General features: G+C 40.2%; 4 protein-coding genes across 4 annotated transcripts; 1 reads left to right on the top strand and 3 right to left on the bottom strand.

The window, feature by feature from the left end:
* Positions 1-36: 36 nt before the first annotated feature.
* On the top strand, positions 37-2,174 carry LOC110863027 (thioredoxin domain-containing protein 15). Its single transcript, XM_022112235.2, has 6 exons — positions 37-329; positions 462-665; positions 744-823; positions 938-1,151; positions 1,244-1,580; positions 1,661-2,174. The coding sequence occupies exons 1-6, from the start codon at positions 270-272 to the stop codon at positions 1,885-1,887; spliced, it is 1,122 nt and encodes a 373-aa protein (XP_021967927.1). The 5' UTR covers positions 37-269; the 3' UTR covers positions 1,888-2,174.
* Positions 2,175-2,285: 111 nt separating this feature from the next.
* Positions 2,286-4,857, bottom strand: LOC110863028 (valacyclovir hydrolase). The gene is made up of 10 exons (XM_022112236.2): positions 4,406-4,857; positions 4,182-4,316; positions 3,876-4,095; positions 3,707-3,787; positions 3,553-3,638; positions 3,427-3,481; positions 3,234-3,332; positions 3,023-3,124; positions 2,808-2,961; positions 2,286-2,736 (listed from the first exon to the last, which is right to left on the bottom strand). Exons 2-10 carry the CDS (start codon positions 4,302-4,304, stop codon positions 2,628-2,630), a joined length of 1,029 nt encoding a protein of 342 aa, XP_021967928.1. The 5' UTR covers positions 4,305-4,316; positions 4,406-4,857; the 3' UTR covers positions 2,286-2,627.
* Positions 4,858-5,760: 903 nt separating this feature from the next.
* On the bottom strand, positions 5,761-11,251 carry LOC110863408. Its single transcript, XM_022112707.2, has 12 exons — positions 10,842-11,251; positions 10,436-10,766; positions 10,061-10,342; positions 9,408-9,960; positions 8,704-9,289; positions 7,937-8,598; positions 7,851-7,879; positions 7,674-7,761; positions 7,463-7,590; positions 7,086-7,381; positions 6,412-6,985; positions 5,761-6,314 (listed from the first exon to the last, which is right to left on the bottom strand). The coding sequence occupies exons 1-12, from the start codon at positions 10,988-10,990 to the stop codon at positions 6,075-6,077; spliced, it is 3,918 nt and encodes a 1,305-aa protein (XP_021968399.1). The 5' UTR covers positions 10,991-11,251; the 3' UTR covers positions 5,761-6,074.
* Positions 11,252-11,881: 630 nt separating this feature from the next.
* Positions 11,882-13,788, bottom strand: LOC110844405 (innexin inx2). Its single transcript, XM_022090600.2, has 5 exons — positions 13,449-13,788; positions 13,127-13,367; positions 12,756-13,059; positions 12,567-12,680; positions 11,882-12,462 (listed from the first exon to the last, which is right to left on the bottom strand). Exons 1-5 carry the CDS (start codon positions 13,707-13,709, stop codon positions 11,967-11,969), a joined length of 1,416 nt encoding a protein of 471 aa, XP_021946292.1. The 5' UTR covers positions 13,710-13,788; the 3' UTR covers positions 11,882-11,966.
* Between the last annotated feature and the right edge of the window lie 615 nt (positions 13,789-14,403).

Genomic DNA, 14,403 nt, shown 5'->3' with positions numbered 1-14,403 from the left:
GCACACACGTACAATATCCAATCTGCGCACCCAGCAGTCCGTTTGTGCATTTGCAATTTCTATAGTCAATTTTTCCCTGAACATAACAAATTATTTGTAGAACAGATGCACGAATATTAATTGTTAATCGTCAGATTTAAGATAAGCAGTAAAGTAAAGAATCCTTAACACGAATTAGGTTGTTTTCAATTTACGTATATATTATTCAAAAACAAAATAATACGTTCAAATAATACAGTGTATTGTTGCTTAAATTTGTAATTCTGACAATGCTGGCCAAAAAATTACTGCTCGCGATGGGAGTGGTGCTCATTTCAATTCATGTACAGGTTAGTTGTATTTATGTACTGTTGAATAGTATAATTTATAAAGCGTGAAGTGTGAATGTCAATTATTTTGAGTGCTGCAGATTATCTGAAGCTGAACTTCTGTATAATTTCCGTGTTTATTTATTATGTTAGTGTGACGAGGACGAGGAGGTTGCGGCAGGTGTGGGAGGAGTTGTGGACGATGTGGTGGATGTAATTCCAACTGCCGTCGCCACAGTGTACGAGGAAAAAGAAAATGTTGTCACTATAAACGCCTCGGCGTCAGATCCACCGAATAGCACTGCGTCGTCGACTGACGAGAAACAGGATGTCACGGCAAAACCCGTTAAAGTTCAGGTGTGGATGGATAGATTCATGAATCCACTGGGAAAATGCAAATGGTTGAGCTGATAATGATGACATTTCTGATTTTAGGTGGCTTGTTGGGACTATAGGAAAATTTACTCATATCCTGAAACTATAGATGACGACGAGGCATCGAATAATGACACTGTGTACGACATGATTGCTATTTACTAGATATTTCGTTTCACTTAGACTGCTAGGAGGGGTTGTTTCTGATTAACTGTATACATGTTCTTATTATATATAATGTGTATCTGTTTCAGGAGCAACAGCGTACCACCACTTGAAGAGGAAATACTAGCAGAACCTATTGTCGAAGAAGAAGAGGTGTCAGCTGCGGCAACGGAAATAAATGAATCAGAAAATGATGCTGTTCCGTCGGAAGAAACAAGTTCAGGTTCGGATGTGGGTGTGGGAGATGAAGTTGTAGGCACTGCACCACCCCATCCTTTGGGAATAGTAAACAAAACAGTTGAGGTCAGTGATTCATAAAGTAGTGCTGTTGTAGACTACCCATATTCTTGTGTATCCTAATTAAATTTGTTGGGGTGGATGGATTTGGATTTCAGCTGGTCAACGTGACATATTTGATGAATGACGTACTGTATCAAAATCCAGCCGTGAGGAGCAAGTCCACTCCTGGAAATTGTACACTCGTTCTCTTTTTTACATCCTGGTGTCCCTTTTGCGCCAAAGCTGCACCTCATTTCAATGCACTGCCCAGAGCTTACCCTCCTCTTCGTGTGGTAGCGATTGATGTTCAAAAACAGAAAACAGTTTCCACGTACTTTGGAATTCTTGGCGTTCCAACTGTCGTCTTGTTTCAAAATGGAAAACTTATTGCCAAGTTCAACGATTCTCAGTTTACACTCAACAAGTTCTCAGAGTTCATTGAGTACTTTACAGGTTGGTCTTGACTATTGTACATCATTCTTGACGTACACTCATCATACTTAACACTATATTTTGGATCTGTTAATACCTAGATTTGAAGCATGAGGAGAGGATGAATGTGACAGCCAAGGATTTCGAAGGCCCCTTGCCCTCATTGCCGGAACGTGCAAAGGATTTGTATCTCTTGCTGGCCTGGATATTCCTTCTCGTAACGTGCGCACGTTACATCACGAAATCTGCGATTTGGTGGAGATTCGTCGAATTTGTTAGTGCGACTTGGAGAGAAGCAGAGCTTCAGGCACATGAACACGCCGACTGAATGTTTCTCAGCAAATTTGATCTCTCCATATCTGTGATAATTATAGTCGTTTGTATAATATAGAATCCACATATGTTATATTAGAAAACGCATGATACAACCTACACCAGGCCAAATTATAGAAATTTTTGTTATTGGTACCCTATGCATGGTTGGTATATTTGTCTCATTCAAAATGTCAGTATGAAATATTGTTGACTATTTTTTTCAGAATACTAGAGAGAATATATACAAAATTGTACAATATTTGTGAATATTATAAATAAATCCTTTTATATATCAATCAACAAGAGTATTTAGTTCCCTTATATGTTTAATTCTCCTGATCATCATATTTATATACATATACCATGATAAAGCACAAGTTAGTTATTTACACGGTGAGTGTGTAAACAAAATGTTGTCAAAGTGGATATTTATTACTTCTGCCGTAAATAAATCACAAAAGCTATAATCACAAATGCATACTTATGGTATTCACCAGACTTGTGGAATGGCATTACAGGAACTTTCATGAATAAAGCATAATATGATAATACTGTCGGGGTCAGCAAATATTAATTTATAAATAATGTGTGAAATGTGTCCGGTATCGTATGAATGGGAGTGAGACTCTTTGGTTGAGACTGAAGTAGAGTGCAATTGCAGAGATAATGTATGTATTTACAGATATGATAATGGTCCGGTTTTGTCAAGTTGAATAAGAGATTCTGATTTTGTTGTAAGTATTTGGTCAAGTTTCACTGTTTGGGTTCGTCACCTTCCAACAAAAAATTTTCCACCAAATTGACAAATTCATCCGTGAACTTAAGATGCAGATTGTGCTTCGCATTAGGCATGATAACCATCCTAAAATAACAGTAAAAATAGTCAGATATTCTGACGAGGAAAGTGTTTACATAATTGAGAATTTAAATCACCTTGAGTTTTTGATGTTATCTCGCAGATATTCTGCATGATCCTCGCCTAAAACAGGATCATCTTCTCCATGAAGGATGAGCGCAGGACATTTGATCTTTGGTAATCCATCCTTGAAGACTTGATCTTCTTTATTATGGTAAAAATCGTGCACACCTATTTAAAAATAAGTGATTAACTGATTTTTTCGGTCTTAAGATTTGTATATGTAAAATGCCTTTATGCCAGTCGGCCATCATCTTAACCAAGTACTCTCTGCCATAAAGGGCTAGAACTGGTTCCAACATTTTAGGAGACCACGCATCCAAATCCCCCATAACTGGAAGCAAAATAAATAGTAAGTAGCCTGCCTGGGACACAGGCATAAAAATAATTTCTTAAGAATGATGTTAAGGGCTCATTTTGCCCCCCAGGTACGGTTCACGGACATTTGGTGAACATTACACATCGTTCGTCAGCAAAAGCATGCGCCCCCCATGTCACAATATTTCGGACGTGATCAGGGTAGTCGGCTGCGATATGACCAGCTGAAATTATTTAAATGTGTCTATCACCCGTATTCATAGGTACAACTTATGATATTTCGCGTGATTGTCTAAAAAGAGTGAGGATTAGACTTACCTGTCACTCCACCATTCGACCATCCAAGAGCCGAAAACGATTTGTGACCTAATTTCTATCATACAGAAATATAAACATGAACTATATTGAATGCCAGTAGTCCTGATGTATCTATTAGCTAATAACCTCCATCAGTTTGACCACCAAGTGTCCATCTCTTCGATAAGGGATCCCAGTAAAATCACGCTGTGGTGGCCGACTGTAACCATATCCTTATAAGGATATCGAGATTTATTTTATTGATCTAGGTTATTAGGGTGATTAAGTTAGTCGCAGTTACCTGGAGGATCCCATGATACTAACGTAAATTTGTCCTTGTTCATTTTCTTAAAAATGGGCACAAAGTCATGTTTGATGCAACCTATTTCAAATCATTTCCCATTATTCTTGTTAAAAATGAACAAAGAAGAGGTTGTCCATTTGAACAGGTTAGAAATATTGATTAAAACCTATGATTCCCGGAAGCAAAAGAACAACATGGTCACCATCTCCAGCTTGATCCCAATTCAATTGGATTCCATCAACCTCAATCTTCTCTCGTCGCATGCCCAAACCACGCAGGTCATGAGCGTCAGTGGGTGGGTCGGCTGAAGTTTCCATCTTTACAGCTGCCTCTGTAGAATAGGGTTTTGAGCAGTAGGTCCTTGTAAACCCCCATGTTGCTGGAACCTAAAAATAATATCCAATCGACATGTCCTTGTCAAATACCAATTAGTTTTCAACTTATAATCTTAGTAAGATTATTTTACACCTACACCAGTGGTAACAGAAATCCTTCCTGACTGCACACTTAGTAAGCCCCTCAGACCTTGAACTTTACTCAGGTGAACCGTACGCATATCGACAATCTGGCGAATCATTCTACTCATGGAGGTCATGATAATATATTTCTGAAAAGCATCACATAACTAAAATGTACATTTACCATCTACTAATTCCAACAGGTACAATTTTTTGATGAAATAGTTATTGATCTTACCTTTTATTTAAAATGAGGATGAGCAATGGAATGAGTCACACTTTATTCGGAGGTGTTGGGTCGCAGGTTCAAATTACACTATTAGAAACGAAACACCCAGCTGCCGGGTACGAGAACCGGAAGAGACCTGGAAACACGAAAACAAACACAAACTCTGACAGTTGGTTGTTGGTGGTGGTGGACTCGTCTTCTCTATAATAATGTCGGGTTCAATGGAGTTGAGCAAAAAATGTAACATGCAAAATATTTTATTTGCCACACAGACAGCGTTATATTGCGCACTGCAAACCACCTACTTTGCTTCTTCTAATTAGGACTTTGACTGACATTACTAAAAAATATTCGCAATTTGTAGACAATTCTAGTTTTCACCAAGATGGTCCGATCGTCGTAGCCAATCCTGTTTAAAGCGTTAGAACGGCGAGGTATGTCTAAACACACTGAAGCACAGTGTGAAATAATTATTTGGGTTACTACTAAACTAATAATGATCAAGACATTAATTGTGCAACCATTTTTTAATAAATGGTACTTAATACGACTAAAACGACATTCTAATGTGCTTTTTTTCTGGTGATCTTTCTTGCTTGTTGCATATAAGACCAGCGATTGCACTTCCTTATGCATGCATACATAGATATTCCGTAAGTATATGATGGGAAAGATAATTCACTTATTGTAATGAGCATAATTTTTATCATTGATGTGGTATGTTCGATTTGATTGATCATTATGGATCCTGAAACTCATTAAAAGTAAGTATTTTCTGTGGTCTATTTCATCATTATATTTGGAAATTATAGAGCATATAATCTTATACCGCATATTTTCTCACATTAGTAATAGTAATAATGGCATATTGCAAATAAGAATTAAGGTTAGCCAAAAAAATACGTTCAATGTCCGAGGAAACTACTCGTGCTTACCATATTACCGTACATATAGATATGCAAGCTCACGCAAACTATAAATAAATAGCAGATAAGCGAGCGTTTAATCCGCACTTAAAATAGGATTAGGACCTTCATAACCAGGATCATAGTTCGGTAAGTCTAAAGTTTACTTGATTGATTGAATTTGAGTAGCATGCATGCATGAACTGAGGATGAGTGACATGCAAAGATGGTCAACTAATAAACCGATAATATTAATGCTTACTTCAGGTCAGCAAAACAACCAACCACATAAATACTATTTCATACAAAAGTTGTAGAATTATGGCGACTATTTCTACAGAGTGGACTTTGCATGTTTGGCTCACAATTTCAAATATGAACAATCTTTAAACTCACAATCAGTTCAATTCTAAATATCATGTAACAAATATGCACATGCACTAGTTAAGAATCAAACGATTAAAGATATTTCAATAACGCCTTTTAATGAATTACACAAATATACCCTGATATATAACACACGTTCAATTTAATTACACAATATGTTTAAAATAACCCCTTGCTCTCACAACAAATAGATAAATATATTCTTAATGATTCATGCACAAACAACATGTATCACGTAATTGAGTATAAAATGGTACCACTACAAAATAACCAACCCCACCCAACTGGACATTTGTACAACAGATTCACTCATTTTTTCAGACACTAATAAAATAAACTATTCTATTATTTCTTATTTCTTAAAATATTGTTGAGCGACGTATATCTCACTCGGCCAGATCCGTCAAGGGTTCTGTGTACTGACCAGTCATTAGGATAATTCCTGTGGGGTTGTGTCTCAAGACGTAGAGGAATGGTCGCTCGAAGCGAAGAACGGTTTCCTGGTCATTCGAGTTCGTGGTCTCCTCCTCCTGGCGGAAGTGGTGGTAAGTCTTCGAGTTGGATCGCTGAGTTCGAATACCCGCACGCAGCGTCCTCGGTCTGAATTCCACAGATGGGCCTCGAACCTAAAAATTATCACCCAAACGAATGCAATTAAGCTGACAACATCATGCCCCCCCTTTTGAATTTTTGCTGTTTTGCTTATTTGTTTCGTTGACTTACTTGTGCGTATGAGGGGAATGGATGAGGATTGTTGGCGTACCAACTTCGGTCTTGGTTGTGTTCCGTCGTGTGTGTTGTCGAAGCTTCGTGTTGCACGGGATGCCTGCGTTTGAGCCGTTCCAATTCAAACCTGAGGCGACTGACATCATCTGGCATCGGGGTATGAGATCCTCCGTGATCATTTTGGCTTCTCTGTTGGCCTTGCTGGTTATTGTTGCGAGTTTTGAACCACTCGTTGACCGACATCGGCTCCCCATAGTTGCCGTAATGTTCGCGAACGTGTGGTCTAAGAATTCTGATAAGGTCTAAATTCCGATCCAAATTGCGGTTGTTGTTTTCAGTTAATGTATCCGACAATTTTTCCCAAGTGCCAAATTCCGAAAAGTGCATCATGTTTTTATCCAGGTAGAGATCAGCTAGACCATTTATACCCTTAAACTTTGCCAAGGTGGGTTCAAACATGTCCGTGAGGCCAAGTCGACCCAATGTATGGGAGATATTGACTGAGGACTGGTGCCTGAATCGGGGGACAATCACTTTAAACGAGTCGCGAGCATAGAAGCCTCTCATGAGTCTATAAAACAAATAATGATAAAACATATATACATGCATGTACATACATAAAATCTGTATGTCAAAGTTGCATTTCTTTGCAAGCTTGCGTATGTGCTTACTTTGTCCAAGCTTCCAAATTGAGTCTTGACTTGAGCGAGGTCACACCCCCGAACGCAAACTCGCCTGGTTTTCCGGGCATGACGAGGATGAGGCTGAGGTCTCGCGAGGTGTAGGGGAGTTCCACCGCCGTGGCGTCGAGGTCCTTGTCGAAAGTGGCACGAAATCGTCCTTTCAGGGCAAATGCTGGAACCTGGAATAGGCGACGGGCAGATGGACCTTGGTTTGGAGTGAGTGAAGCCAAGTGAATGAAATTCATAGAGTCAACCGAAGCATCTCGGGCTCCGGCAAATTGACCCTGATCAAAATTAACAATTAAATAATTAATAATAGATTCGATTATCATTTCCCACACGTGTCATTAAAAACTTGTATCTACATCGAAAAATGCTGCGGTCAACATGCTCATGGGCCCCAACAATGGCAAGCTGTAATTTAGCATTTCATACGAATGTCTCTGAATTTGGGCTCGGATCATTTGGTTGATTATACTTTGGGCCAGATGTCCTGTAAAAGTTGACAAACTAAATTTTCATCACGCGTCACTACACTTTTGGCCGCTCCCCTTTACAAATTATTTAAAGTCTTGCCTGCAAACTTGTAATCAACTTCTTCCACTCGTGCTTCGTAAAAATGCTGGACTCGAGTTTTATAAAATTCGAGAACATCTCCCTTCTCCTACAATTACCAAATTAGGTGATGTATGTGTTGTGTCATCATGTGTTGTCACACAATAAATATTATGCATTTATAATGTATATGTGTACCTTATCCGTCACAAGGAGTCTAATAATCGCTGCAAGAAAATACAAATGGTAACATTTCAGAGCCAATAAAAATAATCATTCTGTACCTGCGGCCGTGTTAGGTTGCGAGATAAACGCCTCAGTGACATTGTGGTACATCATATGCGGGTTGAAAGTCAACACGTCGTCCATCTGAAGTAGAGTATCAATTTGTGCAGCAGTGTGTCCCCTCGATCCCAGGAACAGCATACCCAACGAGGAAATAATCGTGAACGGGCTGATGACCATGTTTCCATATTGAGTAGTCGAATGTGAAACTGGATTTGTAAGAGAGGTCAGGAGGCGATAGGCTAATCGGTTATTGATGTCGACAAAGAGTCGTTTCTCCTCGTCAAGAGAAGTGAGCGTGGCCTCCAGTCCAGGGTTTCCTTTTGGAGCTGGTCCAAAATTGGGTCTCTTTTCAGACGCTGCCTGTTCTGCGAGGTGGTGGTGAAGATGATCGTGGTCGTGACCATGGGCTCCTCCTCCTCCATGCCCGGCATGCCCTGCTCCTCCAATTCCGTGCTGATGTTGAATGTGGTGGTCATGAAAGTCGGTAAAGTTTTTACGGACTTGTGTGGGAAGGGCTGGTCGGGACTGAAGCGAGAGTTTGTCTGGTGCAATGAAATCATCTCCTTCAGGTCCTGTCCGATCTGGACCGTATCCGTGACCAGGATGTTTGTAATGAGCGTTAAGAAGGCCTGTTTCGGGATCCGTGTCGTCTGCAGCGCTGTAAATCACAATTAACGAAAAACATAGTTAACGAAGTTAATTAGCAGGTTTGGCAGTTGAGACTATTGGAGACAGCAAGATTGCGATTAATAGATGGCTTTACCCATGTTGATATTGTAAATGGGAGGGTCTTGGGCGATGAAGGTGGTCTGGAAGAGTTGGCATAGGTTTTTTTGTCTTGGTGGCTCCTGGTTTTCCATGCTTCGAGTGAGGTCGACTGCCACCAACCGGGGAAGCAGGTCGCCGTGCAGGTCGAGGAGTAGTTCGACGACGAGGTGGAGGGTCCCTGAACTCGTCCTCATCAGATGAGTCGTCTTGTTCCTGCTGAATCTCGGCAAGGGTGCCAACCTCGACAACAGGGACGTATACTCCGTGGAAAAATGTTTGGTACGGATCATACCCGAAGATTTCGTCATCATAAAACTCGTTTGGACGAGTGCCGCTCGTGCTCTCATTTCCTGGGCGTTTTGCCTGCCAGTAGTGATCCTTCTCCGGACCTTTCGTGGGCGGAGTAACGTACGCACGGAGTGTCGTATATTCGATGGGCACCTGGGCTTGGTCATCCGCCGCTTCAGCTTCGTCATGCTGAGAAATCGTTGCACCTGGGGCGGCCTGCCAACTGTTTCCAGTCTCGTCATCCATGCTTTCATCATCAGCATTGGTGTAAGGGTTATCATCAATGGGAATTCCTATTACAACCACAACGTTAGTTCTCTGCTTCTCCATTTTTTTTACTGTTTGATCCTTATCATAACTAATTGTATAACTACTGCATAACAAGTAATTAAGTAATGAGGTGCAAATTACCCGGGAGTCTAAATTCTGTCGTTTCAGGCATCGCCTCCGTCATGTCTGGTTTCTTGTTTCGAACTGGGAATGGTTTGTCGTTGTCCAACATGATGATCATGGGGAGCTCCAATTTTTGTGTATTCGTGCGATGTGGATTAACACGATTGCTGCTGATTGTGCTCGCAGGTGAGGTTGTCGACTGCAGTTCAGTTTTTAATTTGTTCTGATTTTGATTCTGTGAAGGCTGATTTCTTGACGGCTTTTTTGCAGGTGTGGTTTTCTGGGCCTTTTTATTTCCTCCTGACGATGCAGAAGTCCTCTTTGTGGTGGATGTTGGTCTCTTCGTAGTAGTTGTGGTAGTTCTAACCGTGGTCGTGGTAGTTGTGGACGTCGTTGGTGACGAAGGATTACTTGGTTGTTCACTGCTCGAAGGTGATCCATCCGCTGAACTATTTCTCGCTGTATTAATGGAGCTCAGAACATCGGTGACAATGTTCTCAATCGGCTTCTCTTTCTCATCTCCATCCACGGACAAAATTGCTCCAGAGATTTTATGAATTGCGTCATGCACCTATTACTCAGCCATAAATATAAGTAGTACGTATTATGCGCATGCAATTCAGTGCTCTCATGTAAGTAGGCACATTTCTAGAGTTGCCCCAAATTCTTACCTCTGCAGAAGTTGCAGTATCATTCTCACTTTCCTGCTCTTCCGGCATTGCACTGATGCTGACAACGTGCTTAGCAAAATCATCAATAGCATCGGTGGTGTGGGGGCCAGGGTCGCTGGGGCTGGTGCCTCCGGTGGACTCCATTTCGTCGTCATCTTCTCCAGAAAGGCTGGATCCAGGAACAAACTTATTTTGAGGTGAGGTGACCAACACGGTTGTGGGTGGACTCTCATCAACAGGCTGGACTGAAACACTGTTCGAAGTTGTAGCGGGTGGAGGTGGCTATTCAAGGAACAAGCTCATATTAATTTCGAAGTCCAGGTTATGAAAATACTAAATGGTGAAAAAGAACGATATGTATGTTATTTTTATTACCGATGAATCATGTTTTTGCTGTTCCTCCTGCACAATTGTTTTCAGTGTTTGAATCACATTTTGAACGCCTTCCTCCTTCCGATGAGCCTTGTTTCGAATTATGATTTGAGACGACGAGTGATGATGTTGAGCATCTGTGGGGGACAGGGACCGGATGAGGCTGTTGGACGTGAACGTTGTGGGGACTGGGATGGAGTTAATTGTGAGGATGACGGGCTGAGTCTTCTCGACGGTTGCGTCGTCCCGTGGAATGGACGCCGATGTTTGGTCGTTTGGAGGATCCGAAGGAGAACTTCCACTGCCAAGAAGCACAGAGACAGACGTTACCACGCTGAAAGAAAGGGAAATTATAAAATTGGCATTCTCTTTCCAAGAAATACGAAGAATAATTATCGATCCGTCTCACCTGGAACCTATTATTTCCGAACTTGCTTTTGTGGTGTTGTCATTATCTCCTCCGTTTATCGTGATGGCCGTGCCACCCACTCCCCCGACGCCCAGACTAATGACACTTATCACCGTGAACGCAAAAGTAGCAAAGTTATGGTTTGACATGGTCTCAATAGTAAACACTATAATGCTTAAAATCTGCAAATTTTTGTGGTACAACTAGTACATCATTCATGAATGGAAACAACGTTTCTAATATTCCGGAAACCTGCACATTTTCAAAAATCAGCCACGTTTGCTAATCAGTTCACCAACAAAAAGTAAATCTAAGTGTGTAAAGATGAAGACAGGACCACTTCCGGCTAAATCTCCTGGCTCTCCGTTTTCTTCTTCGTCTTGGCTAAGGTGCTGATTACTTACTGTGCAAAAGAGCAAAAATTATCACAATCAGCATCATCGCCCGTCATCAACCTCACTCTTCGGGGTTCATCTTAAGCATTTGCAACAAAACTTTAGCTCTTTTTCTTCCTTCCTTCCTTCCTTCCGTCTCGCTCAGTGAGCAGACTTTAAACATGACGAAGATTCTTTCTGCAGTAGTCAATTCAACCAAGTGCGAAGCGTTCATTGTCGGTCGGTCATCATGGACCGTATCTTTTGCAAATATAACTAACAAGCCCAACTTTTTTTACTAGATGCAGTTTCTTCGTATTTGGCTTTGCTGCTTTGGGGGATTATACCCATTATCACAACGGGACTCTGGTATATCGTCTTCATCCCATTATTCCGCTGCACCGTGTATGTACGTACGTATTCCTGTACATATGTACATACATACTTCTCTTTAACAGAACGAACATTCTGAGGCAGCTATATAAATCTTGGTTTGAAAAAATGAAAGTATTAATCTACCGTTTTCGTAGGTTATGAAACATTAAACCATAAAGCAGAAAATGCAAAATTCATTAAGAGGAGGATGTTTTAATGAATTAAGCATATTATGTTACAATTCATTCATAATAAGAGTTCAGATTTCTGACAGACTTGGCATAGCAAATGTAATCAGGCCATTGGACAATAAATCCTTTTATTTTCAAAATTTCTTACACAAAGTTACTAAAAATAGAGAGGATAAATAAGTGCACTATGTATAAAGATTTCCGGCGTTGGCCCTCCTCAAGGTGTTATCAATTTCATCGTTACTATGCACAGTAATCTGAGTGAGGGACCCATTGTTCGGATTGGTCATTTTCAAGGAGTTTGTTTCTTCGTGAACTGCTCGAAGCTCGTAGAGAGACCTGCTGTCAGACACATCCAGTTGTGGGGTGGCATAAATTGGCTTACGTTTCCTCGCAAAGCCACTCTTATCACTTCTAAATACGACCATTTCCTCCGTCTCCTCACTTTGACGATGGTGCATAGTAGATCTATTTATCTGAGCCTTTTTGTACTCGTTTTGCACATGCTCGCAAAACTCCCCAAATGATTCCGCGTCCAAATAGTCAGATATTCTCTTCAGAAAAAACCAATCCGCATAACCAATTTTTGAACAAATGTATTTTATTTGGGGATGGTGTTTTTTCATGGTTCTGTTAAGAATGAGATACACTCTGGCTGTATGGAATGCAACATAGAATGACCTGTTGAAAGATATGACTAAATATTAAGTGCATATCTACATGCTTCGTTAACCAGAGGTATTGGAGTAATAACTAATTCATAAAAATATGTATAAAATATTCACCTATATACCAGCAATATGGTCCCCAATGAAAACAACAAGAGCAACCAGGCCCATAGTCCAAGAAATATCTTTTCGCTTATTATATTGCACGCAAGAATACACATGAGATCTAACCTTGTTCATCAGAATTACAATAATTAATTATTGTAATAACGTATGTAGTCTGTGATATGGATAAGAAATACTCACTTAACAATATTCCCCGATGGGCCAAACATTTGAAAATCGCATTTGCTAACTTTTGGGAAAATTATGTCTAGCGGACTCACTTCTTTTCGGTTAGAACTTGCCGAGTTTCTCCAATATTGAAAAAATTCCCACCCAAGCCTCCGAAACTGTCCCTGAAGAAACCAATCTATCGTCCAAAACGAACCCAAAACTAGGAGAAAGTTGAGCAATTCGCTGAAAAGGTAGGAGAGAGCATGTCCCTTGTTGTATCCCAAGCATCGTACAAAGTGTTCTGCTGAAGGATTTTTGGATGAAGGTTTGGAATCTGTGCAGAAACCAATTCATATAAACCAGAAATAATAAAGTTAGAAAGTACTTAGACGAACATGCACCTTGTTCATTTTGTCCTATGTTTAGGAAAGACTGCAGTTTCTGCTTTTCCCAAAATCTCCAGAGAAGGTATGGCAGACGGAAAATGACACCGAGAAAAAGGAGGATGAAAGGCACCCATTGAAAATAATGATGGAATTTCTGAGTAGTTTGCCCTTCAATGTGGGTCCCCACTCCATGGTGGGCGTATAATTGATTTGAATCGAGATCTGGAACCGTGTAAGTCCCAGTTATGAAGCAGTACTGAAAGAAAACGAACATGAAACCAATCCAATTCCAACGAAATATTGTGGGCACTACAAATAATTAAGTAGATTAACTTACTGTGGTGACGGCGGAAGTTCGCAAATCGGCGTCGTCATCGTCTTGCAAGCCGGGCAGTAGACATTTTATATGCGTTCCCAACAATTGTTGTACGAAAACCAGCCCAGATGATAAAACGAGGAAAATGAAGGTGACATGAGAGTGAAGTCTAAATACTGAATTTGTTAATAGAGTTTTATACAATTGTTGATTTTCTCTGGACGACGATCTACTTGGGAAAACCCCCTTCAATTTCCATAAAATGTTGGCTGCTTCCGACATCACTCAAGAAAAGGTACACTTGAAATTCGAGAAATATATTTTATTATGCACAAGAATAAATTCAACTCGTTTGTTATTAATTAATTGTGGGTGGCTCCATCACATCTTTAATTACTTTAAAATGCATCATTTTGTAAATAAATTTATTTGCAAGCAAATATTTATAGCGAGATTATATGTGTTTGTAAACGCTGTTGACAGTGATTTTATCATTTTTGCATTAAAATTGCTGTGAGCGTAGCATAAGTGCTTATACACACTGTTCGCATGCACTATGGATATGCATTACTCATGGTAATATGTATGAGGACGAACAATAATAATGCACATTTAACCTAAGTTATGCACTACTGCCCATTTAAAAGCACTGCATTAATCTAAATCATGGATCCAGTTGATATATGATTAATTGCTACATATGCGTAACTGCATGATGCAGATATGTCATTGCTCCCAAATTTCTGCATGCATTTATGTTTTAGCATTTCTCCGTATTTCATAATAACTGGAAACATGAAGGGAGGAGACAGCTGCGGAAATCTGTAAAAAGAAAGAAATGAGAATCGGAGTTGTTGCAGCTGACGCAGATTAAGCTTTCCATGTACGCAACTCGTATATGGAACATGGCTTACAAAAATGTTTCCCCCATTCGGGAAAATATATTAATTTCACAATTCTCCTTTCTTTAATATCC

The sequence above is a fragment of the Folsomia candida genome, unplaced genomic scaffold, assembly GCF_002217175.1.
Source record: "Folsomia candida strain VU population unplaced genomic scaffold, ASM221717v1 Fcan01_Sc001, whole genome shotgun sequence".
Classification (NCBI taxonomy): Eukaryota; Metazoa; Arthropoda; class Collembola; order Entomobryomorpha; family Isotomidae; genus Folsomia; species Folsomia candida.
Note: the sequence above shows the minus strand (reverse complement) of the source record. Positions and strands in the feature narration are given on the sequence as shown.